At 29.7% G+C, this 26,841-nt stretch overlaps 2 protein-coding genes across 2 annotated transcripts; both read right to left on the bottom strand.

Moving 5' to 3' along the window:
- Positions 1-982: 982 nt before the first annotated feature.
- Positions 983-1,624, bottom strand: LOC113866083 (pectinesterase inhibitor 4-like). The gene has a single exon (XM_027500974.1). It carries the CDS (start codon positions 1,622-1,624, stop codon positions 983-985), a length of 642 nt encoding a protein of 213 aa, XP_027356775.1.
- Positions 1,625-24,479: 22,855 nt separating this feature from the next.
- Positions 24,480-25,580, bottom strand: LOC113864947 (21 kDa protein-like). The gene has a single exon (XM_027499210.1). It carries the CDS (start codon positions 25,494-25,496, stop codon positions 24,867-24,869), a length of 630 nt encoding a protein of 209 aa, XP_027355011.1. The 5' UTR covers positions 25,497-25,580; the 3' UTR covers positions 24,480-24,866.
- Between the last annotated feature and the right edge of the window lie 1,261 nt (positions 25,581-26,841).

Here is a 26,841-nt window from a genome sequence, read left to right as displayed (position 1 = left end):
AATATTATTTTGTATTGACAGTGAACTTCAACCTATTATGTAACATAACAAATAATCTTTTATTATCATATTTTATCATTATTTTACAAGAAGATCAACAATAACTAAAATGATTGACAACTTTTAATCTTGGAGACTAACATTTAAATATTTTAAATAAAAAACTAATTTGAACATCATTACATATTTTAGAGATTAAAGCCATGATTTATTAAAAAAAACTTCAATAAGTTTTCCTATGAAATTTACTTAGACAAACTAAAAAAGCTCTATAATAATAATAATAAAATAGTCTCTTTTAAATACTTCCTATATTATGCATTAACTCTTATGAATGCACTAAAATGTTATCTAATGGCTCTTTATTTTTTTAAGTATGTCTATCCTGTGGCAAAAATATATTGGGCTCTACAACCATTAATTTATTACGATATTCTTGCAATCTATACATTATGTCTTTATTCGAATAGAAAGAAGTACGGAGTAGAAAATCTAAAGAGTCAAAGAAGGCTTGTTAAAGCAATTTCACTGGTTGGATTAAAAAATTAAGGGGAAAAAATGATGTATAACTCATGTTAAAATATTTTCTCGTTGACTGTATACAGGGGAATTTCTTTTTTTTATTATTTTCTCTTCTGTACCCGAACAACTTCAAAGAGTCACTTAGTACCACATGTTTCCTCCAATTGCAGATGAGGCTATCCCCGCTTTATATTAGTTTAATTGCTTCCTTCTATAGAATAATAAGATCAGCCATTAGTTTATTAAGTAATTACTTAAGTGCATGCACCAAAATGCGTATTAAGCGAGTGCATGAGATGTGAAAATAGTTAATATGTAAGCACAATTTAATTTACAATACCCTTAGTATATATAGCCTACGGAACAACGAGCACAAGCACAAGTAAATCCCTATAAGGGAAAAATTACGTACAGTTGTCACATATATAAAAGAAACATTGAAAGAGTATCCTTCACTTAATTAGTAGTAAAGCCTGTTGACAAAAGCCAAGGCATTGCTATTCATCCAAGCAACATTAGCAACACTAGGTTTGATCTTCTTCTGAAGTGAAGGACGCACTTTCATTTCATCAAACTCATCGGTGCATGTAGACTCATCCGTTATGGCAGCACTCATCCATGTCTTAATGGTATCCCATTGAAATTTCTCATCACTAGTAGTGGTACCATTCAAATGAGCCAAGCCATCAACAGATTGCTTAAGTAGATCCAACGTTTCATCGATATTCTCTCTGCAATCTGCAATGACCGACGTTTCACCACGTGTTAGCTTCCCTGTGGAATTGGATAGCTTTTTCAATGTGCTATATGCACTTTTGGCTGCTTTTAGAGCCACATTAACGGACAGTTTGGTGAGTGTTAAAGGGTTATTTTTTACTTTTGATGCGTAAGGGGAGAGAGACTTGTAGCAAACATCAGGGTAAGTGGTTGAATTGCACTCATCTTTTATGAACATTTTGTAGGCTTTGAGGGAATTGGTGGTGGTTGAGGAGCTGGATGTGGATGCTGCATGGATAAGGGTTGAGATGAACAGAAGGGTTAGAAGTATTCTTAAGAGATTATGGGAAGACATTGAACTTCCAACTTGGTTTTGCAATGCCATTTGTCTTTTTTCTATTGCATTGGTTGAAGTGCACAACGGGGCTTTTATAAGCGAAAAAAAAATGTCTAGCCTGTATTTGAAGTAGTAAGCGATAATGTGAAAGCTTAAATGGCAAAGAAATCGGCGAGGGAAATAAAAAATGGTGAGCATATATTAGATAAATCAACTCTGTTCATAAGCAACTCTCTAAACCGTGCAAGATGGAATGGCACATGCACATGCCACATGCCTATTTCGTAGTACTGTCTAAATACACATGGTTTCGTATCGATAAATTAAATCAAGATCGCGTCTCGTCGACTATATAACATCGAAGATTAAGGGAAAAATGAGTCAGCACGTGATTTAAAAATTGACTTTTGAAACAATAATAAGCTAACGCAATTTCGAATGCATTACACTATATAAATTAGACGTTGATAGAGTTGGATTGAATTAAAAATAAACTTGTCCGAATAATTAAGTTAGATTTGCATCAGTCAACAAATTAATTTAACTTGAGATGAATTTAATCAAACTCAGATTATAGGATCATAATTCTCTCTCTTTACCCTCTAACCAGACAATATCACGTTGTGCAAAATTTTAAAATGCTTCGTCTCTTAATTGAAACTCAATGTTTCATTTGTTTCTCATTTTCTCTTGATGGGTCAAAACAGTCATTTCCATTTTGCGCTTTAGTCATTGCACCAGCAGGAAAGATTTGTATTAAGAATTTTTTTAAAAAAATCATTCTCTGTCTTACCGATTGTAGCCTTTTAAATTTACATACAATGAGAAAATGTTAGAAATATAATAATGGTTTAACTCATGACTAACAAGCTGAACAAATAACAGTTACACTAAATAAGATAATTAATTCTGTTTAACTTCCCCTCTCAAACTAGTGGTACTTTAATTATAGTTTGTCTTTCAATTAAGTGAACTTAGTATAAGTCAAAGTTTGGTCAAGTCATCAACTATTTGATCAGAACTAGGAACACATGTTATTATAATTTTATTACTTCTTGATCTCTAATGTAGTGAATATTAAACTTCTATGTGTCTGGACCTTGAATGATATATTGGATTTGATGTTAAATCTTTAGCATTGAGATTATCACAGTGTAAGACTGGTGCTGTTGGAACTGTAATTTTAAGTGCATGTAACAAAGATCTAATCTATGCCACTTCAGCTGCAAGCTCCGTAAGCAACCTATACTTATATTCAATACTCGATCTAGATACAACTATCTATTTCTTTGAAGACCAACTTATCAAGCTTTCTCCAAGAAACACACATTGTCGTGCAGTTGATTTTCTTCATCTACATTTGTGATCCAGTCTGCATTTGAAAAGCCTAAAACATTGAAATTTGCAGAAGATTTAATATGAAGACACTACTCCATAGTTCCTTTTAGATACCTAAGAATATGTTTACCATATTGCCAATGAAGATTTGTCGGTGCTTGCATATACTAACTGAGTTTACTGAGGATATATCTAGTCTTGTATTTGTTAGATACTGTAATGCTTTAATTAATCTCCTAAAGCTTGTGAGATTTTTCATTTACATATCAATAGATCTGCTTACTATATATGTCACTAAATCATATGATTAAAAAAGGACAATAGATAAAATTCAATTTTAGTTTCTCTAATTTGATTTCAATTACACTTTTAACTATTTTCTTAATTTATAGTTCTTATATATTTTTCATGCATTTCATTAGTTAACTCATCTGTATGTGTATAATTTATTTATTTATACAAATAAAAAAATTATTAAAAAAATTATGATTATTAAAAACTCAACCGGATCTACTCTTTCTTTGACGAATTTGAGGAGTTCTATTGAGTTTTTACGTTTTCATTTTGAAGACTCATATAATACGATTACTACAGGGATAAGTCCAATCCAGAGTATGAACCATAAAAAAAATACTAATTAAACTTATGTGTACTTACATTACTTTTGTCTCATGCAAAATATTAATATTAAAAAAGTAATTAATTATATTCTTTTTTATTAATTGCTGACTTTATTAACCAAAATATTTTTTTATATTTCTCTCTTTAATTAGCAAACAAATAATTTACTAATTCATTAAGTAAAATAAAAAATAAATTACCATGTTAAGTGTAGGGATTTGTAACAGTATTGTGTAGCGTCTCTACCTTTATATATTTTAAATTGTTAAGATCTTATACCAACATTACCTTAGGTCTCATGCATTATCAATGTACTTAATGATATTTTATTTTATTTTTTCTTTTTCAGATTTCTAAATTTGATAAATAAAATAACAAAACATTTGATTACTTAATTTTATTTTTTTATTTTATTATACAAATCTCTGCAACATCGATGTGTAATTTACGTTATCTTCGATTATCCAATAAATTATAAGGAATTTACGTATAACTTACGTTATCTTAAATTCTTTTTCAATATGAATATTCAAATTTAAATATAAATTCAAACTTTTTCATTTGCAAATAAAAATATTTTTTATTATTTAAATTATTTTTAACAATTTACAGTATAGTTGTGTGATCTTTCTTCGCTTTTTATATTGTTTATCATAAGATGCATGCATAATTGCATTATCTTGTATCCTAAATATTATAATATTATAAAAATAATTTTAATCTCAAAATAAAATTATTTTACTAAATTTAATTTTAATCAACCAACTTCAGAATTTATGTGATATAACTATAAGACTTTGAGTTTCTCATTGCACATGAAGATACATAGGAGTGAAAATCAGATCAGTCGAGTCAAAATAATTTTTAAAATAATTTTTCTCTTTCAGAATATACTAATTAATATTTCAATAAATAAATTTTCTTCCTTTAAAAATAAAATAGCAACACTTATCGTTTAGGTCCACAAGTTGTTTTTCTTGGATTTTTCGGTGTCAGTATTTGAAATTTCTTGGTTCATTGTATTCCTAATTCAGAGAGGAGTTTATCAAAATTCTTTCAGCCAAAATGGCCAAGAGCTAGTATTTTTAAAAATTCAGAAACAACCATGCACTTATTGTAGAAAATAAAAAAACTTCATATTTTTAAAATTAAGTGTAACGGATTCAAACAAAGTCCAAATCACAATTCGTAAATTTTGTTAGAAAGCTAAGTTCCTAAGGATCAAAATTAGCTTTTAAAAATTTAGTTTTAATGCACAGGAAAGTGCAGAAAAATCAAACATTAGTGTTGTTCATGTAGGTTTATCAACTTTGCACCATTTTTGTAATTCATCTCATAAAGTATTAAAACAAAGTCCAAAATTAACATAAAAATATACGTTAGAAAGCTATTTTCATATAGTTTATGAAAATAAAATTTTTAGGTTAAAACAACTCTGTACAAAGGGCGTAAAAAGTATTTCTTTATACTGTTTCTGCAAAAATAAAACGTAAAAACAAAGGTGCTCATGTATTTCATGCGTTTGAAAGGGCAAATGATGTTGGATTTAAGCTCAAGATATGTCGTTGAAAAGATAATTTTATTAATTATGTAACTCGGCTGAAGACAGGAAGAATGTGCTGGAGGGTGGCTCAATTTTGATAGTATAGGGACAAGAATGCAGAAAGAAAATAATCGCCTTGATGCAGTCTCAGTAATTTCTTAGTGAAAAGTTTGGTAGCTTGAATTATGGTGATGAGATGGACGTGCATTGAATAAAGGAAGCTAAGAGCTTTCAAATCATGAAACTAAATGTAGAGTGACAGGAAGATGTATGTTTATGTATTTTGAGGACTTTAATGGAAGATATTAGTGGAGGGATGCATGAAGAGTTGTTAACTATTATGATAAGGGGTTTTGGAAGTTTTGGTTCATAAAAGTTGGGCAGCCCTTTGTGATACCTTTCTTTTTGTAGAATTAAGGTGCAACAAGGAATTCCTTCTGGACTAATTTTGTAAGTAATCGAATAGAATAAGGTTCCAATTGAATGAAGGGGATGCAGTCAGGTATTGCTTATAAGTGGAAGAAGGTAGTTATAAATTTTAATTTGGTCATACAGTATAATAAAATGCGTATATATGTGATTAGATATCCAAACTAACACCATAAAAATGAAGATGACAAGGAAAATAACTAATTAGATAAAAATTATAATATTTTGAGCAGAAATAACCAAGCACATATATTAAAAGACGCTGGTTAATTCAGGGTAATAATAATAATAATAACAATAATAATATTAAAAATTTGAATTTTTTCTAGAGGAGTCAAGATAGAAATTTTGGGGTAATAAAAATTTTCTCACGCATCTCTTAGATAGAGTTTAAATCAACACATGTACTAAAAGATATTTGCTGAATTAAAATATGAATTTTTAATTTTTTTAAAATTGTAATAAATAAATAAAAATTCTAATAAGTCTTTAAATACTTCCTATATACTTAGAAAGATCAAGCTCATAAAACTAAGGGTTCATAGATACCACTAATTTGTAACACCCCTAAACATGGACTTTAATAGTTTATTTGAGCGCCTCACACCTCCATACGAGGTACATATAATATCTTTAAGTTTGCTTAGATAGGTAAACTACATGCAGTGGATAAGAGAGTTAACATGCAAAACGTATTTTTATTTTATAAAACATCTCGACATTTCTGCATAATCATTTAATACGAAGTAGTATTTTGGTATGTAAAAATCGATTACTGGGTAAGTGCACCCATTATCAGAGTAATATTGCAAAAAATAGAGTATCAAGTGTCATATCCACACTAAGAATTACTTCTTTGATTAACCAATTGTTAATGAATATAAGCAAGAGATTATGTTGATAAAATTGCTGAACTAAGAAAATAACAAATTAAAAGGAACAAATTTCTATGAAAATAAAACTTAGAAAAGTATGACTAAGTGTATTCAAGAGAAATAAGTGAGTATCTAAATTGTAAATCCTCCTAAATGTCCAAATAACTAGAATTATCCTTCAACTACTTAGTTTTACTCCCTTGTTGCTGCAGGAATTCCTGAAATAAACCGCTACCTTTCTCAAGGATAATGGTTCCTAACCTTCGTTTGATTAATCATAATTTCTTTGTTAATTAATTCGCTTAGGTTGCATTAAGTTCATTATGAATTCTATAATTAGGGTTATTCCTAATACAGAAAACTTATGTCTTTCTATCTCTAGAAATACATTTAAGTCCTTTTAATTGAGCAATGGTAAATTCATTCAGGATTTTTACTCAAAATCAAACAAGAAAATAAGATAGGAGACAATTAATACTACTCAATTAAATCCAAGAGAAGAGAACATGAAATAACATTAAGAAGAATTGCAGAAGGTTTGGTCAAATAGGATTCATTACGTCTAGATACTCAAAGAAAAATTAAAACCTAAACATGTTGAAACTACAATTACAAAAGAAAGAAATTAAAGAGCTTGATTCCCTTCTCCAGCTGTCACTGACTCTTTCTTTCCAAAAGAATAGCGTCCCCTAGGTTTCTGTATCAAATTTTCTTTTATATCAGTGATCCCATAGCTTATCTTGTCGCAGAAGTTTAATTCTGACATAAGTTAAAAGTACACGCCCCATGTACACGGCCATGTACTTTGGCCGTGTACATCTTTGGTCTCTAAAAATTACTCTTCACAACTTTTCTGGGAAGTGCACACTCATCTACACAGCCATGTACTTTGATCGTATACATCTTTGGTTTGGATGATGTACTTCAATTGATGCGACCAGCTAGATACACACCCATATACATGGACGTGTACTTACCCGTGTATATCTCTGGTTCTGATTTTGTGCTTGATTGATGCAACCAATGAGTTACACACTCAGATACATAGCCATGTACTTGCTCGTGTATATCTCTGGTTCTATTTTTTGCTTCAATTCCCACTATCCTTTAAAGCTTTCATTTCTTGATCCTTTTCTTTTCTGAAATATGAACAAAATGGACTTAATAATAAATTTTCTCAATAAATAACTCAAAAATCTCAATTATCATTCATAAATTACATTATAAGATCAAGTGTGGAATGACTTTATCATATTCATTTAGATGTAGATAAAACGACTAATACTTATGGTATACAAAGTTCATCTCAAAATAGTTAATAATTCTGTTTAGTGTGGAATGAATTATTTCGCACACATTTGCCTTTTGAATAGTCATGCACACTTTTGGAGTTTCACTCCCTTGATCACAAACACAAGTGGTTGACCAAATTTAAGATTTCACATCATTTCATCAACTATTTAGAACCATATATATAGAGAATTGGCAAGTACTTATACCTGTGCCTCAATGCACTTTCTCTAAGCATTTCAAGCTCACTAGCTTAATCTCTTTTCTTGAATTCCAACAATTACCCAACTAGAGTTACACTACTCATTTATTTTCAAAATAAAGAAAACAAAATTTTCACAAAGGTTTACTTTTAATCATTATATTCAATTATTGAACTCAAGATCGAACCTAAAATTATGACCAAACTCCTTAGAGCATGTATACTTACATACCAATTTACTCTCAGCGTATCATCACACATGTTCCCACCCTCAAAGGACTCAAGTTCACAAATGGTGCCCACTCAACCTGCATATGCCTATATGCATACTTTTAGTGCTTTACACAATCAACGCATGTGCCCAACCATATATTTTCAAAGAGCACAACACACAAGATATCCTATTCAAATACAACAGGTATATTACTCATATTGGACATTTCAATAAAGCATTTCATTTAATTGATATTTGGTTTTCGACAAACTTTGAGTAAATAGTTCACTTAAAATAATTCATAATTTTCACAAAATAACATTTACTCATACATCAAGTGTAAAATAATTCTCAACCAAAGATCGAGATTCGTCAAAATTAAAATATACTCACAATTATATTTTAAAACATCAAAAGTTCCAAGTAAATATTAAAAAATGTCAACATGTAATTTAAACACCACATGTCTCCTAATACATGTGTTCTAGACCTCAGGGTTTAGAGATAACTGTAACACCCTCATTTTATAATTTATTTTTATTACAATTAATGTTAGTTATTTGTGCATGTTATTTAAAATTAGAAGTGTTTAATTGATGTGAATTATAAGATATCTTGCTGTAGCGAAAATGAGGCGGTGAAAATGAAACATTCTGGAGCCCTTTCGCTGTAGCGAGGATGCTCTCGCTGTTGCTAGAATAACAGACAACCAAGGAAAAAAAACTTCTGATTTTTTCGCTGTAGCGAGAAAGTCGCAAGTTTGAGAGATATTTAAAGAACTCTCGTCTTAAAATTTTTATTTTCAACCAAATCATATATCTCTCTCCATCCTCTTCGTTCTCTCCCTCTCCTTTCTCAGAGAAAACCTCCAATAACTCTTGATCTCTTTCAGATTTGAGCTCGAACATTCGTTCTTCTCGGATCTAAGTAAGTTTCTCAGAGCTCAGATCTCTATTTTATCCATTTTCTTCGGTTCTCTTCTTATGTTAAGATCTTTACCTCGAAATACTTAGGAAAATTTATCTTTCATAATATCTCTCCGTGGATATTGTGGAATCTCTCCATAGATCACTCAAAGAACTAGTTGGGAGGAACAGTTACCAGGTAAGGGGAGTATTTCTGAGCTTTAAGTTTGTATATACGTATTTAACGACCCTAGAAAGATGTGAATAACCTATTTTAGTAAAAACCTATGATTTTATGATGAAAGGATATTTTGGGTAAAAGAAAGACTTTGAGTTCTTTAAAGGAAATGAAATCGGATTCTTAGAGAATGTATATGGATTAAGTAATAGAAAATATATAATAATGAACTCTACGTTAGGAGACTACCTTGAGATGGTACGAGTTTGGTTGAGTCCGAAGGTGTCCGACCTTCGGCACATTGTATTGCATGTATGGTGTGACATTGTGTGGTAGTCTCTGTGATAAGTTTGATGTATTGTATTGGTTGCGTGATATGACTTTGTATGACCACTTTATATGCTGAATTGCTATGATGCAATAAGTGTAGGTATAAAGTGATGACTGAAATGTATGCAATATAAGTAGAATTATAGAAATGAATGAAGTGTTGAATGAAAGTGAAAACATGTGATGTATGAATATGAAATGAGAATATGATTGAGAAAGAATATAAGACATGATTATAATGCATGAATCCACGCAAATTGTAAAGTAAGAACGAAATATGATTGTTGTTAGTGTGACCTGTTTGGTACTCCAGATGGAGATTTCTGTGAAGTGTTTGATATGAATGTGTATATGTATACGTATGTGAATAATAGGCTTGCTAACATACGTCTGATCTATTCATTTAAATTAGAAATGATGAGTAGAGATAGATTAGTTGAAGTTACCGCTATAACTCTGGCAAATGTAGCTCAAGTGTTAGAACCCTTAGTGTATGATCAGAATACAGAAGTAGTTAAAAGTCACGGATTACCAACGTTTATGAAACATTGTCTTCCAAAGTTTGAAGAAGAGTTTGACCTGGAAGGAGCTTGGAAATGGATTGCGGATGTGGAACGAGTTTTCAATACAATGGGCTGTCGAGAAGAACATAAAGTTGACTATGCTATGTTTATGCTAATTAGAAAGGCGGGGAATTGGTGGAAAGTCACAAGCGACACGTTACCAAAAGAAGGTGGATTCATGACTTGGGATACGTTTAAGACAAGTTTCTTAGAGAATCATTTCCCAAGAGATCTGAAGAAACAAGAGGAGAAGGAATTCCTTAGATTAAAGCAAGGAGAAAGGTCAGTTAAAAAGTATGTCATAAAATTTCATGAGCTGATGATGTATTGGATCTATTTTCAGCAAGAAAATGATGATTGAGATTGGTGTAAATAGTTTGAAAATGGACTAAGGAGTGACGTTCGTAAAATAGTCAGTATCTTCCAACTAACGGATTTACCAACATTAATAAGTAAGTGTATAATGTTGGAAGATAGTTGGAAAGAGGAGTTAATAAATGATGAAACTGAAAAGTTACTCGAACAAGGAAAGAAGTTTATTAGATTTTAGCAAGAATCTTACTCGAATATCACTAAACAATGGGCAAGGAGAAAGACACCTTATAGTAGCAATACCAAGAATTCCAAGAACTCTCGTAATAAGGTTAGATGTTTTAGATGTAAAGGATCCCACAGAGTACAATATTGCCCACAACCACCTACTAAATATATTTATTGTGGAAGGATGGGGCATACGGAAGATGTGTGTTGGCACGCCTCTCAAAGAAGTGGAAGCATTGGTAAAATGAAGAAATCTACATCTAAAAATAAAGATCCATTAGATTCAATAAAGTATTTTAGATGTGGAGGACCGCATCGGATGAGGAGTTGTACACAAACACCTACAACCTGCAACCATTGTGGAAAGACAAGACATTCCATGGATGTTTGCTGATTTGCATCACGAAAAAATGAAGGTACAAGCGGAGACAACCAACCAGTGTTTAAAAGTCAATTGTCCTCTCAGCTCAAGAAAAGAAAAGCTACAACTATAGAAAATCTCGATTAATGGGGTAAGATACAGAACGAATGGTGTTGTTACATCAAGAGGAGTAGGAATGTGTAATGTAGTCACCACATATATAGCGACCTTATTAGAATCCTATTATTTTGTTGTAACTTTGAATTCTATATATAAACTCCTTCATGGCATAAGAACTTTTGTCTTGTCTGTAACTTGTGGCCATGCATTATCCTTGTAATTATCCTCACCAATAAACCGATTGACTTTGAAACTCCTGCTCAGTTATTCTACATACTTTTAGAATCCTTATTGCTAATTTGGATCGCTTGTACTTTCTATTAAATCGTCAGGTAAAGAATGGATCAGTTTCATTCAATCATGTCTTTTGGTATAAGGATAAATCTTACACTCTGAACACTTATGTATTACTAGTTTGTAAAACTTCTATTGAGAGTTATTCCAAGGGAATATATGAAAGATCGGAATATTTGTAACCTGTTTCTTCTTGAAGATGAAATTCTTCGGAATGGGAATATTCGGATATAAGAGAAGTTTCTAAGATTGTTTTAGAAAAAGTGATGGAGTTATTGTATAAGTATAAATTCAGATTCGTTATGGATTTGATGATGAGATTTAGGCTGATGTTGATCACATAATATCATACTTCAACTATAAAAGCATTCGAGGGAGAAGACATGAGGGACGCATTCTTATGGGAATGATTAATGGTAGTAATGTTCAACATTGGAGTTGCCTCAACTCTTCAGTTAGAATGAATGGAAATATGTCATATCACTTTTTACTGATGAATTGGTCAAAATGTGTTCCAGTAAGGGAATGACATGAATTGAAGTCTCTGTGAAAAAGAAGCTGTCAACATAAACGTTGACTTTGAACTTTACTGGTGTAGAAGAGGAAACTTAAGGCGAACAAGAACTGTTGAGAAGTCATTAAGTATGTTCTGGGTAAACAAGACAACATGAGGAAAACTACTAATGTATAGTTGGAATTCAGCAATAACTAAGTTTGTATCAAGGCATGAGAGGCCTGCACAAGTGAGTTTTGCAAAGTAAGCAGCGTCAATATAGGGTTAGTCTATAACCTCTCCATGAATTCTTGCACCTTAGGATTGAGTGTTGCGATTCACTTCCATCATGGGTGCTGCATTGATAGAAGAAATGATGGAAATCAGAATTATCTCATATAGTAGAATGTAAGTTAGCTATAGGGATTACATTGGAACTAGTTTAAGGTTGACTGTGCCATATAGTGTCACTAATGGAGTTAATTGTGATGAGGAGATCGTGGTAGAAAGTGTCTGTGAAAGTAAGTATAACTTAATGAGAAGTACTTGTAGTTTATTGATAAAGAAGAGGATTATATCATGAGGATGTTTGCAAATCATCATCAACTTTATAGAGTAACTGCTGCTCTAGAAATTTTCTTGATAGATGACATCACTAGTGGAGTTGGCCTAATGAGAATATGATTGAGAAAGAATATGAGGCGTGATTATGATGCATGAGTCAACGCAACTTGAAACGGAGTAATTATAATATAAATTATAGCACATTGAAAGGGTGTGTTATCATATATATTGTAATCCATGAATTTATATAAATTGTGTCTCATGAATCATAACATGCAGATTGATATAAAGAATGTGAAATGAGAAATGTTGATAATGAGAAAGAGAATGAGTATAGATAGTACAACGATACACTGGGGGTATAGAGTTAAGGAGAAGATTTCAGAAATCTTAGAAAAATGAGGATGGTGAATGTTACCAATGAAAATGGTGCACAATAAATTATTGAAAATAAAAATTCACATGCCACACCTTCATCTCCCGATGAAGCTCCTGAATATACCTTTGCTAAAAGGAGCCGGGGCAGCACACGTGTATCCGTGATGTTGCAGTCAACCAGTAGCTATCTATGCTAGAAGTTCTCAAGGGATCTCAAGGGCAATTATGATGAAAAGTGTTATAGATGGGATATGATATAGAATATGTATGATTATTATATATATATATATATATATATATATATATATATATATATCGTAGCAGATCGATTTATGTTGTTATTATACGTGTGTTGTAGTACATCGACGAGTGTCATTGGGATATATGTATTGTGATATATGAATTGAAATGATATGACACATGTATAATAACATACAGGTCAACATATAAATGTGTGTATGATGAGTGAATTGTGGTATATGCTCTAATTGATGATTGTATGATCGTATGTATTTGGATGTGATGAATGTAAATATGGATTGTACCTTGTTAATAATGAATCAGAATAGGATATTAGATTATAACTCTAATTTCTAGTAATTAATTTATATTAAAAGAAACTTAGTGGGGCGGGAAGCACTCACCCTTATTGATTATTTTCAGGTAATGAAAGAGAAGAAACAAAGATGGTTGATCCGTTCTAGGGTCATACTCGGCAGGGATTATAGGAAAGAAACTGCTCAAATAAATTTGATTTAATGTAATAAAATCACTTATGTATTTTATTTATTAACAGTGGAAATCTTCTAAGGAGAAATATTGTAAATTCGTAAAGTTTATTAATTCGTATTTTCATATTGTACCATTTATTTCAAATATACAAGTTTTTATCAATTTTTCCTAATCATGTTTTAACAATATAAGTTATAAATGTAAATTATTTATATATTAAAAGAAGGATGTTACGACAACCCTCTTTGATTTATTTCCTTTCTTACTGTTTACTTGAAATACCTTCTCCCCCTTACCTTGGTGAGTGAGGTAGTTCGCAGGCTCTTTTACCTGGACTTTCTAGTGTTAGAATTTGTGATTTCTTGATTCGTTGCGTTCCTAGTTTAAAGAGGAGTCCCAAAATAAAAAATTTTTAGATTTGCACAATGTTTGTAAAATTAAGTGTAACGGATTCAAACGAAACCCAAATCTCTTAATTAAGTGTAAAATTAAGAGATAACTTCTAGGGTACTTTTGTATCTTTCTTGATTTCCTATCATTGGTCCGACACATGAAGGTGGAATTGCCACCTATGTTTTGCATGCAAGGGTATTATGATCATTTTGCCAAATTTCAGCTTGGCAGGACTTGAACCTAAGTCCTTTAAGGGCAAGAGAAAGGACTAACCTATCCACCACTATACCACCTTTGTTGGTGTGTAAGAAATTTGGAAATTAATTATACTTAAAGGATTATAAATAATTCAAAGTATTAGAAAATCTAATCTTTCAAAAATAAATCAAATATATATTTGAAGACGAATTATTTTAACGAAATAAATACTTTTATCTCAAAACTTCTTTAACCAAAATCTTGAAATTTTGTAAAATACACTGATTACTTTTGAAATAGATAAAATTGTACTAACACACATGAGCATAGAGAGAGTAAAATCAGGATGTTACAGTTTAGGGGTGGAATAAATATCTTTCAAAATTAAAATAAATTTATGCAATTAATATAAGGTAAGTGTTATTTAACAGACTTTGTAGGGTGCTAATATTTTTTCTACACATAAACAACTCTCAAACTCATTTTTTGTTTTAAAGATTATATTATTTTCAAAGTTTTTTTTTTCAAGATTTTCTTAAAATAAACTTTGGTGATAACTTCTTTGATTTCTCAGAAAATATTTTTTATTAATAAAAGATATTTTTCTTAAAATATTTTTACCGTACTATTGTGACCTATGATTGTGACAACTATATTTAGCCTTCAACTATCTCTCACTATAGTTGATATAAAACAAAATATTTAATAAATTAAGATGCAAAGAGAGAGCTAAAGTTTTTTATAGAAAAAATAAATTAAAACTTTTGCTTAGTTTAATTTCTTCTCATTTGCTTTCTATATGTAGATAAATTATTTAAAGAAATGAAAAAATGTTAAGAGAAGGCTTCCTACATCCTTCTTGAGAATGGGATAATGATTTCAATTAAAAAAAAAATAACAGTGTGAAAGAAAGATGATTGAAGAAATGTTTTCATTAATCATATATGAGACTTAAATATACATTCATATTTCTATAATTATGCTGCTAAATTAATATAATTACATAGTAATTAATCATATAAAATCTATTATAATAATACAAAAAATATATTATAATAATAAATCAAATTATGCTCCTTAATATTATGATGTTGAGATCATCAAATATGTTATTTTTTTAACTCCTCTCTTCAAACGAGCGGGTGATAGAACCATACCAAGTTTCTCTATGAGCTAGGTTAATCTTGAATGGGTTGATGCCTTATTTAAACAATATATTCTTTGATCAGAAGATGAAACATAGGCAATGTTAACTTGGTTTTCCAAAACTTGATCTCATGATTTAGCATGAATTATAGGATTAGAAGCTAGTGCCCTTGCATTCAAATTGTTACACCATAGAATTGGTTTCCTTGGTATAGGAAAATTTATTTTTTGTAGTAATGATATAATCCATTTCACTTTAATAGCTAACTCAACAAAGGCTTTATACTCATATTCAATGTTTGACTGTAACACAACTTTTTGCTTCTTTGATGACCAAGTAATAAGTGACTCTCCAAGATAAACATAATGCATAGCCATTGACTTTGTGTCATTTGAAGTGACCTAATTTGCGTTAGAGAATCCTACCACATCGAGATCACATGATGGTTTTATATATAGACAATGATTTGTTGTTCCACAAAGATACCTTAAGATTCTCTTAATAAATTGCCCATGATCTATAGTGGGAGCACTCATAAATTGACTCAACTTATTTACTTGGTATGCAATATCTGGTCTAATATTAGTTAGATATTGAAAGACACTAATAATTTTCCTAAAAATAGTGAGATTCTTTATTGACTGCCCTTTATTAGTGAAAGTTTGGGGTGAGCAAGAAACATTGACCCGACTAAAACTAGCTTATCCAAAGCAATAAAATACTATGTTGAGTAGGTTAGATTGGCTATCAGGTTATTTGATAATAAAAATAAGTTTAAAGTAATTAAATTTGGTTGAACATGGGTTGAAAAAAATTCATGTTGTCGGTATCCAATTTGACTAACAATGGAACATTTCAATTCTCACATTGTGTCTCATCTTTATTTGCTTATGTTATTTACAGCCACTGCAATGTTGCACCTCTTTCACTTTCACATCTAATCACTTACATCTCTAAGAAAGACCAAAGCATATATTTTCACAAAATCATTTTTTACATTTTTATATTTTTTTCTTAAGTTTTAACCCAAATGACACTATGGAAATGTCGCACCCACATCCATCAATGGTAACTTCATGACATGATGTTGTTGTGTTTCTTAACAAGATAAATGGATGAAGTGATCTAATGGTGATTTTAGGGGCATAAATGATGGTTTGATTAATTGAGTTGTGGCTACAACAAGCGAACTATTAGGTAGTGCCATGGTGAGGAAATACACACAATGGTGGAAGATGTAATGATAAGACTCAAAACTATATCAACCAACCATACCAACCCATAAATATGATTTAAAATTTTTGAACCCGCAACCAATCAGTGTCTAGACCTAGTGAAAGTTTTTCCTGTGACCATTAGTATTGTATAGGTAAAAGCTTGATCTAACTTGAATTTCTTTAAGATATCTCTAATGTATTTACCTTGGTTAAGATATATGCCCTTAAGTCACAGTGAACTTTGACTCTAAGGAAGTAGTGAAACTTTCCAAGGTCTTTTAAAGCAAAAACTACATTAAGCTACATAATAAAATCCTTCAGAAAATTTGAATTACTCTTTGTCACAATTATATCACCTACATAAATTAAAAGAAAGATAATGTAATTTTGGTTTTTAAGGAAAAAGAGAGGTAAGTCACTCTTTGTGTTATGAAATCTCTAGTCTAGTAAACCCATTTTAAGTCTATCATATCATGCTCTTGGTGCCTATTGGAGTCCATATATTGCCTTGGCAAGCTTGCAAACATGATGAGACTTGTTAGGATCAACAAATCACTCTAGATAGTGCATAAACATTGTTTCCTTTAAGTAACCATTAAGAAAGACATTATTAATGTCTAGTTGTTGTATATCTCAATTGAAATTAACAACAATTTTTAGAATGATCCTCATAATGCTACATTTGAACACAAAACTAAAGATTTCTTCAAAATCTAAACCAACAGTTTATTGGTATCCTTTAGTAACCAATCTTGCCTTCTTTCTTTCCACTACTCCATCCATTATAAATTTAGTTTTTAAGACCTATTGAGTCAATGATATTTTCTTCTTCTTGATAAGGAACCAAGGTCCAAGTTCCATTAGAAATTAATGCCTTGAACTTTGAATTCATTACCTCTTTCCACTTGGGCCTGTCGAGAGCTTCTTATGTTGTTTCTGGTTTTTTCTCATCTTCTTGCTTCTTAACTGTTCCAATGTAAGAAAGTTTGAGTTTATGAGCCTTGCTTATGTTGCACATTGTGTGAGTGTTTGCAGCTGCAATTGGATTGACATCTATTGTTGTGTGTTGGCTCTTACAATGCTTGTTCCTTGTGTGTTTCCTTCAACTTTTGTCTTAATTAATGTGTTTGTTGATTTTGCTTCAATTTGTTGATCATAGATTACGTTTGAGCTCTCAACATGGCCTTGTGAGCTGTTTATGATACTAACTTCCATTATGTTTTGAGTTGTGGTGTAAATTGTCTAAAATGGTTGTTCTATAACTATCTGATTTAGGTTCTTAATTAGTGTTACTTGTAGAGACAAAGGAATAAAAAAAATGAAGCAATTTTAGTACATGTTTCTACTTATTTTTTTGTGTTAAGGAAGGTCTCATATAAGAAAAATTTATTCTCGTTAAAATTATATATTTGAAGATAAATATCTTTCCATGTAAGTTTATGCACTTAAATCTTTTGTGAGAGTTTCTATATCAAAGAAAAACACATTTTATAGTATAAAATTCCAACTTATGTTTATTGTATGGCTTAAGATATGCATAACAAGTGCAACAAAAGGCCTTAAATTGTTGTAGCTTGTTTCCTTGTTAAATAGAAGTGAATAGAGACTTTTGTTCTGAATTGGCGGTGTAGGCAATCTATTTATTAGGAACATAGAGGTGGAAAATGCTTCCCACCAAAAGTGTAGTGGCATCTTGGCTTGTGCCAACAAAGTCAAATCAAGTTCAACAACATATTTATGTTTCCTTTTAACTTTATCATTTTGTTATAAGTATAAGGATTGGAAATCTCAATTTAAAACCTAATTTAAGATTTTTTTTAAACACTTAAATTCACCTCCACCATCACATTGAACATCTTTGAACTTTCTATTGAATTGATTTTCAATTAGCCTTTTGAAATGAACAAAAGCTTGTATAGTTTCAAATTTTTATTTCAAAAGATACAACCAAGTGAAACAACTAAATTGTCAATAAATAAGACATGATATTTGAAAACAGAACAAGATTTTATTGTTGTAGGACCCCAAATATCAATGTGAATTAACCCAAGAGGTTCCTGAGCATGAGACAGAAGACTTGAAAGGTAAAAAAATGTGATTTTTCAAATTGGCAAGCCTTATTAAAATTAAAATTATCATTCTTAAAAATTTTTACATTACAACTCTTTAAGACACAATTTAGATCTTTCTTGTTGGGATAGTGAAGTCTCTTATGCCAATTTTCCTTGATTGAAATGTAGGTTGAGAATTAACACTAGAGCTTATACAAATCATTATTAATTTTTCCTTCTAGTAGAATTTGACTTATTCCCTTGTTCTTCACAAAATAATTATTAGCTTTAAATTTAATTGTAGTATCATTATCAAAAGTTTGGAGACACTCAATAAGTTCTTAGTAATTTTCGACACATAAAAGACATCGTGCACATTAAGTGATCTTTTATAAGTGTCTAAGGTTGCACTATTGGAGGCTTGTATCTTTAATCTCTCATTGTTACTAATAACTAAAGATGTTATACCATTATGTTATGAAACTACTTCAAATTGAGTAAGATAATTGGAAAGATGATTAATAGTTTTATGTCACAATTGTGCGGTTGCAACAGTACGGCAAAAACATGTTTAAGAAAAACATCTTTTAGGAAAAAATGTTTTCTAAAAAATAAGAGGAGTCGCCACCAAAGTTTATTAAAGAAAATCTTGGAAAAATATTGAAAAATAGTTTGTAAAATCAAAATGAGTTCGGAAGTCATTTATGTGTAGAAAATGTATTAGTATCCTACAACGTCCGTTTAAATAACAGTTACCTTCAATTAATTGTGTAAATTTATTTTAATTTTAAAAATATTTATTTAACTCGAAAACAGTAAATATTGCTATCTTAATTTATAAAAATTAAATTTATTTATTGAAATATTGTTTGGTTTCTTAGCAAAGAAAAAAATTATTTTAAAAATTGTTTTAACTCGATGAGTCTGATTCTCGCTCTTATGTATCCCGAGATGCAATGGAGAACTCAAATTCACGTAGTTTTACCTAAAAATTTTGAAGTTGGTTGATTAGAATTAAATTTAATAAAAGAAAGTTTAATTTGAGATCAAAATTATTTTCATAAGATTATAATATTTAGGATAAAAGATAAAGCGGTTATACATGTATCCTACAAGAAATAACACAAAAGGTGAAGGAAAATCATACAACTATATTGTAAATCATTAAAAAAATATTTTTATTTGTAAATGAAATATTTGAATTTTATATTTAAATTATGATTCACGTTGAAAGAAAATTTAAGATAGCGTAAGATATACATAAATATCTTACAATTTATTGGACAATCGAAAACAATGTAAACCATATATCGATGTTGCAAAAATTTGTATAATAAAATAAATAAATAATTGGTTATTTAATTTATCAAAGTTATAAATATGACTTAAGAAAATTTAAAATATAAAATTAATTCAATTTAATGAAATAAATAAATATACTTGAATTGATTAAAGAAAATATTTATTTAATAAAAGGATTAAAACTTCATTTGATAAATTTATATTGCATAGGACTTAAGGTAACATTGGTATACAAAAAAGTCTCAATGATTTATAATGTATAAAAGTAGAGACACTTCACAATAACACTATAAATCATTACATTAATATGATGAAAATGTTTTAATTTAATTAAATAAATAAATTATTTTTTTTACAGTAGAAAATAGAGAAATTTTTTTAATTAGATGATTCATTTTAGTTAAATAAAAATAATCATGGAATTGATTAATTTTAGAAGTTAGATTTAATTTTTATATAATTTGATGGTGTAAAAAACCTAAGATAACGTTGGTACACGTAGGTTTTGACAATTTATAACGCATAAAAGTAGAATTGCTACACTTAGCATTATGAATTATTGCATTAATAAAATAATTTTGATGTAAATTAATTGATTAATAAAATAGTAATTATAGGAAAATACATATTAATTTATTATTATGATAATAATCTAATTAATTAAAAATAACATATAATATATTAAAATTAAATAAAGTCTAGGTAATGTCGATACACATAGATTTCATCAATTTATAACACATGACAGTAGAGAAACTACACGTTAATGTTATAAATCAATGCAAATATTTATTATTTATTCATTTATCATAAAATGAATTTAAAGTGTAATTTATATCTATAAAACAATAAAAATGAAAATATAAATATAAAATTAAATTACATTCTAAATTTGCACAAAATAGTAAAAGGGAATAATGCTAAAAAATAAAGCCAAAAATAAATAAATGAAATTGATACAAGCAAAAAATCTAAGAATTATTGTGTAAAGTTTATAGATACGAATAAAGTTTTAGAATTATTCTCTTTTACTCTACTTATTTTTCATTATTTTTAGTGAGAAAGAGATAAATTTTATAACTAAAAATAAAAGTCAGATATAATAAAAATAAATATTAATGATGTATTTTGCTAAAAAATAGTTAAGAATAGATAAATAAATAAGTAGATAAAAAAAATTAAATAATAAAAATGAAGTTTAACTCTAAAAAAAAGAAACTTTTTTTAACTTTAAAATTATCATATTTTGCTTGATCTGTAAATGAGCTACGTAAGCTCGAAGGTTTTAAAAAAATAAAATAAAAATAATAAATAAATAATAATGATTAAAAAAATAGAAATAATAAATAAATAATAATAATTAAAAAAATGGAATTCCTAAATTGTGAAGGCAAGAATGCTACTAAAATTACGCTGATTTACTATTTAATCACGTAGCATTCTCATTTCATATGTATAATAGTAAAAGTATTAATATATTATACATATGAAAATGAAAAAGCTGAAACATTGATTTAAGATCTTTGGCACTTCATTTTTATCAAATCATTTAGATCTTTTCTTTCTTTTATTTTAATAATAAAATAACACATTAAAAGATAAATAAATAAGAAATTAAAAAAAACTTAGTTAACTAAATACTCTCTACTTTACATTACTTGTTTAACAGAATTCAAAACATAGTGCAGAGCAATATCTATACCTTAAAAAGTTAAGGAACATTTCATATTTGAGGGATAATAAAGGATGATGGGTCTCTACTCTTTTCTTTTCTTTTGGTATTTTTTTTATATTCTAGTTCTTCATTTTTTTTTGCTTAATTCTCTTTTTTTTTTCTCAGTTTTTCTTTAAAAAATGCTTTTTTGATTTTTTGTCTCCCTCTCAAAACTTGTTCTCTCCTCTTCAAAATTTTTATTAGCTTCCTTTCTCAAAAAAAAAAAAAAAAACTCTTCTTTTGAATTTCTTACTTGAGTTTTTATATCCGTCTTCAATCTCACATTTTAAAGTTTCATAAAATATTAAATGTTTGAGTTTTTTATTTATTTATAAAATCAATTTTAAAATTGGAGTATAAGTCTGCCTATTACAGGGCTTCTATTTTAAGGAACTAGTCTCTCTCTTCTTTTTTTGTTTTAAATTTTTTTTCCATTTTATGTAAAATAATTTTATTTTATATATATATATATATATATATATATATATAATTTTATTTTTTTAATTTGGAGGCAATTCCCTGGATGGAAAAAATTGTTTTCACACTCTACTATCCAAGTACCATTCAGGATCCCTGGTTGAATGGGTGATGCTAAGAAGGCGTTATGTTTTTCTTACTTTTCATAAAAAGGTTAGCCTATATATGATTTCACAAACCTATAAAAACAATGAATGATAATGTGACCAGCCATATACTTGACGTATTTATTCTATCTTCAGACATCCTTGTCTTTTACTACCTCTTAAACTTTTATGATAGTTTCCTTTTCAGCTTTCACAGAGGGAATTAATTTTCTTTGTGATATGTCCTGATATGCTAGGTTTGAGAAGTTATTTAGTTGTTCAAGTAAGTTTTCAAATACTAGAAGTTGTGCCTATTAATCAACCAAAGTCAAATTATTTTTAATGGATAATTGCACCACTATGGAATTGTAGTCAACATCCAAGCTTGCAACAGTTTGAATGATCATATCAGTAGTAGAAATTGGACTTCCAGCAAGTTGAGATTGTCAACTAGTGATTTCATTTTAATATAGTATTCCTCCATTTTGATTAACATTTTCGTCATGTTGTGAGACTCATTTTTGAGTAATGTAACTCGAGATTTTGTGGGAGGCCCAATTAGACTTTAAGCATCTTCTCAAAGTTCTTTAGATGTGTCATAGTGTAGGAGTCGAGTAGCAACATCTTCTATCATGAAATTAAATAACTAACCTAATAGTTGTTAATCATTAGTTATCCATTATTCAAAGCCAAAATTTGATGTTTTATTTCCTCCTTCAATGATAAACTGCAAATGACAATCCTTTGTTCCTAAAGATATAACCATAAAGCTTGCTTTCTTTGATTAAAGAAAGCATGGAGTATTTTCATAGTAGATAGTTATTTCTATTCAACTTAACATAACAAAGGAGGTGAGGATATTTTTGGTAACAAATTATTGCTTTCAGAGCTTAACTCTTTGATGCCAAGTTAGAAAAAAATTAACAAAGAGAGTGAGAGAAAGATGACTGAAGAGATATTTTTTCATTGAATATGAGACTTAGATATACATACAGATTCTTATAAATGTATAGCAATTAATTATAGCTATGCTACTAAATTACTATAATTATATAGCAATTAATCGTATAAAATTTACTATAATAATACAACAAATCTATTATAATACTAAATTAAATTATGCTCTTTAATATTAGGATGTTGAGGTCATCAAATTTGTTATTCTTTAACTATTTATACCGCAATAATATTTAATCTGAATGTAAGTGCTATCAATGTGCCAAACAAAAATAATTAGGTGATGTGGTGGACAAACTTCTTAAGAGTGACAAGTTGATTATGTAGAATTGATCACAAATGATTGTAGTTTGTATAAATAACAAAATTTATGTTAAAATTAGTATAAAGGAAACTTAGAGATGTTTTGACCCAAAAAAAGAGAAATAAAGTTAAATGAAGCAGTTAGTTTGAGTTAAAATAATAAAATAAATAAAAGTTAAATGAAACAGTTGAGTTAAATTAAGAGACTAGAATTACGATAATAAATTTTTTTATATATCTAGGTCATAATTCTAAATTACTTATTAGATAAGTAAGTTATTCAAGTTTGTAGCTCAATAAATTATTTTTACTATTAAATTATAGACTTACGTTCAAAATCTTAAAATGGTACGAGAATTCAAATCCAATACAAACTTAATTACTCTCTTATTTAAGGTATTTTAGATAAGTAAGTTAGTTAAACTTGTAGTCTAATTACTAAATCTCATTATTAAATTGTTGAGTCTACTTCTAAAATCTTAATATGATATCAGAGTTCAGATAAAAAAATTGAAAGACTGATAAATAAAATAAAATAAAATAACTAAAATAGAGACCTAAATTTAAGGCATAAGTAGAAGTCCAATTACTCGGTAAAACTTAAATTTAAAGTAGAAGTCCAATTACTCTCTTGAATTACTAAGCTCACTTTCAAAATCTTAACATTTATATCATGCATTTTTAATAGCAGGTGAGTTTTAAATAGCACAAATTGTGTGAACACGAGATTACCCTCCTAGTAAGAAAAACTAAATGATTTTGATATCAAATTGGACCATTTTGTTCCATCTCTCCGTGTCTCTGTAGCTATCTTTTTATACCTATTTATTTATAATTAAATTTCATGCATAATATGCATGCAATTATAATATAAGTAATATTTTATCATTATTCATAATTTATTAATGATAATATTTATAAATAGATTATTTTAACTTACTTAAAAATTACATATATTGATATATATATATATATATATATATATATATATATATATATATATATATATATATATATATTCGTTGTTCTTTTCGAATTAGTTGCGAGTGGTTTGCCTACTTACCCTGCATTATTAATATTTATTTATATGACAGCAACTTCAAGATCTTTATATAAACACAGCCACTTCACTTAATAACAATTATACAAGTGATCCACCTAAAGGAAAAAAACAATATAAGTGCTTAATTCGCAGCACAAGAATCTGTCCACCCGCTAGCTGGCATGAGACATTAACACTAGCAGTGACATAAATCTCAACTAATTGCTACATATTTACAGTATTCATTTCCCTCACATTTAATTGGGTTGAACACCGACACGATATGCTGTCTTGAAGAGAATCTAAACAAGCTCAAGAAACTGATCACATACCTTGAGACAAGAATATGATGTTCTATATTGCTGCAATTTTTGGCAGCTATGTATTATATAGCAAGAGAGATGAGTAACCAATTTCAAAGTTGAACGACTACTTAACCATGGGAGTTGGCTAGCTGATTGATCAAAGCCAAAGCATTGCTAGTCAATTGGGCTACTACCACAATTCGCCCTCTCACTGTGGTCTTAACATCTGCACTATCAGCAGAAGTAGCAATAGCACTCTCTTGGAAGCCATCGGTGCAAGTGCTCTCATCTGTCAAAGCAGCACTAACCCATGTTTGTACATCACTCATTATTAGCTCAAAATTAGAGGGCCCAAGACGGCCCATTTCACCAATAGATCTTCGGAGTTCATCCACTGAATCACTCAGCTCCTCCACGCAGTCCTTCATAGCTGCAACCTCTCTTGGCTTCAACCCACGACTCTTTGCCAGCGCTGATATCATTGCAGAGGTCATTTTGGCAGATGCAAGAGTCACATTCAGGGCTGTGCCAGTTAAAAGCACACGATTCGTTTGGATCAAGTCTGCATGCTTCACCAGGGAGCTATAGCAGAGTCTTGGATAAGTTGTGGAATTACAAGATGTTCTAATGAACACAGTGCTGGCTTCTTGGTATGGGGTTTCAGTGCCATTGGCATTGTTAGCAGAGTGTGCGGTGAAACTAGAGGCAAGAATTAAGAGAAGGGATGTGATAAGGTGCTTAGAAGAAATCGCCTCCATTTTTTTTTAATCTCAATTAGGATTTGGTTGAGTGAGGATAAATGGGAAGGAAGGTACGAAACCTATATATAGGACTCAAAATTCTATCTTGTGCAATATTACTTTTAGCCTTCACATATCATAAAATGAAGTAACAGTTAGGAAGAAGATATTTTAGAGAAAAATAATTATATTAAAAACGTGGCCTTCTAAGAAATCCGGTTTTTATGAAGAAGTCGTCATTGGTGAAGGACATGATTTATGTATCATGAAATAAGCACGCTCCAATAATTGGGACCGGTGGGGTTTGGACTTAAAAGTTAGAACAACGAATATCATGTGAGTAGGGTCTATTTCTGAGCCCAAATGAGTGTAACACCACATATTCAAGTGGAGCGTATGATTCTTTTATTTGTAAGATTGGTGTGCCCCCACTTGGATGCAGTTCATCCATGGAGTCCCGATAGGTCCAGTATAAACAGGTAAGTTTCAAATTCGACATAAAATCACTCCGTACATAAAATAGACCAAGTTAATTATGGCTGCACCCGTCTCCTTCTTATAGACCTCTCTTCTCTGAGGTTGTAAGCACATGTTCTAACGTGGGGACACTCGGTTAGTGATAATTATCGACCTTCTGGTCATTATCATCAATATTTGCTGTTGCTTAATATATTACCTTCGGTTGATTATTTGTTTATATATGTACGTACATAAGCTCTTACAGTAATTTCTCTCTTCGTATTAACTCACTAGCAGAACTATAATAACGACAATTAATCATTGCATGGGAAAGATTCGAGAACTGCACAAGATATTTTTTGCAGATACGATGAGACTGAAATTATCTTGTACATAATTGATGTGGCCTACATCACTTTGCTTCTCACCATTTTTTAACGTCACATTTATAATTAGTACGGTCCCATATGCTAGAATGCCAACTTGCTGTTCAATTTGAGAAAGAAAGAAACAAAGATGACCTTAAGATGATAAGGTCCAATTATTTTGCTTGGATTAAGTAGGATATCTATTCTCGTTAGCCTCATCTAGACACACATAATCGAGAGACAGGAGTAGTTCAAAGATTCACGTGCCTTTGAGTTTTTTAATTTCTTTATTCTAAGGATATGTATCAAAGGAAAAAACCGAAGTGAAGCATCATGGATATTATGTGCTATTTTTTAATTAAAATTAAATTTTTGTAATAATGATCTTTATTACAAAAGTTATTAAAAATAAAATTAAAAAATAATACCAAAAAGAATTGTATCAAATATGAAGGGTATCTTCTCCCGTCCCCCCTTGTCTCCGTTTCAGGCACCCGCCACTGTCAAGTTGGCAATATGCATTTGTGCCATATCAA

This window comes from Abrus precatorius, unplaced genomic scaffold, assembly GCF_003935025.1.
Source record: "Abrus precatorius isolate BTA unplaced genomic scaffold, Abrus_2018 Scaffold4, whole genome shotgun sequence".
NCBI lineage: Eukaryota > Viridiplantae > Streptophyta > Magnoliopsida > Fabales > Fabaceae > Abrus > Abrus precatorius.
The sequence above is the reverse complement of the archived record's forward strand: the minus strand, read 5'-3'. Positions and strand labels throughout refer to the sequence as shown.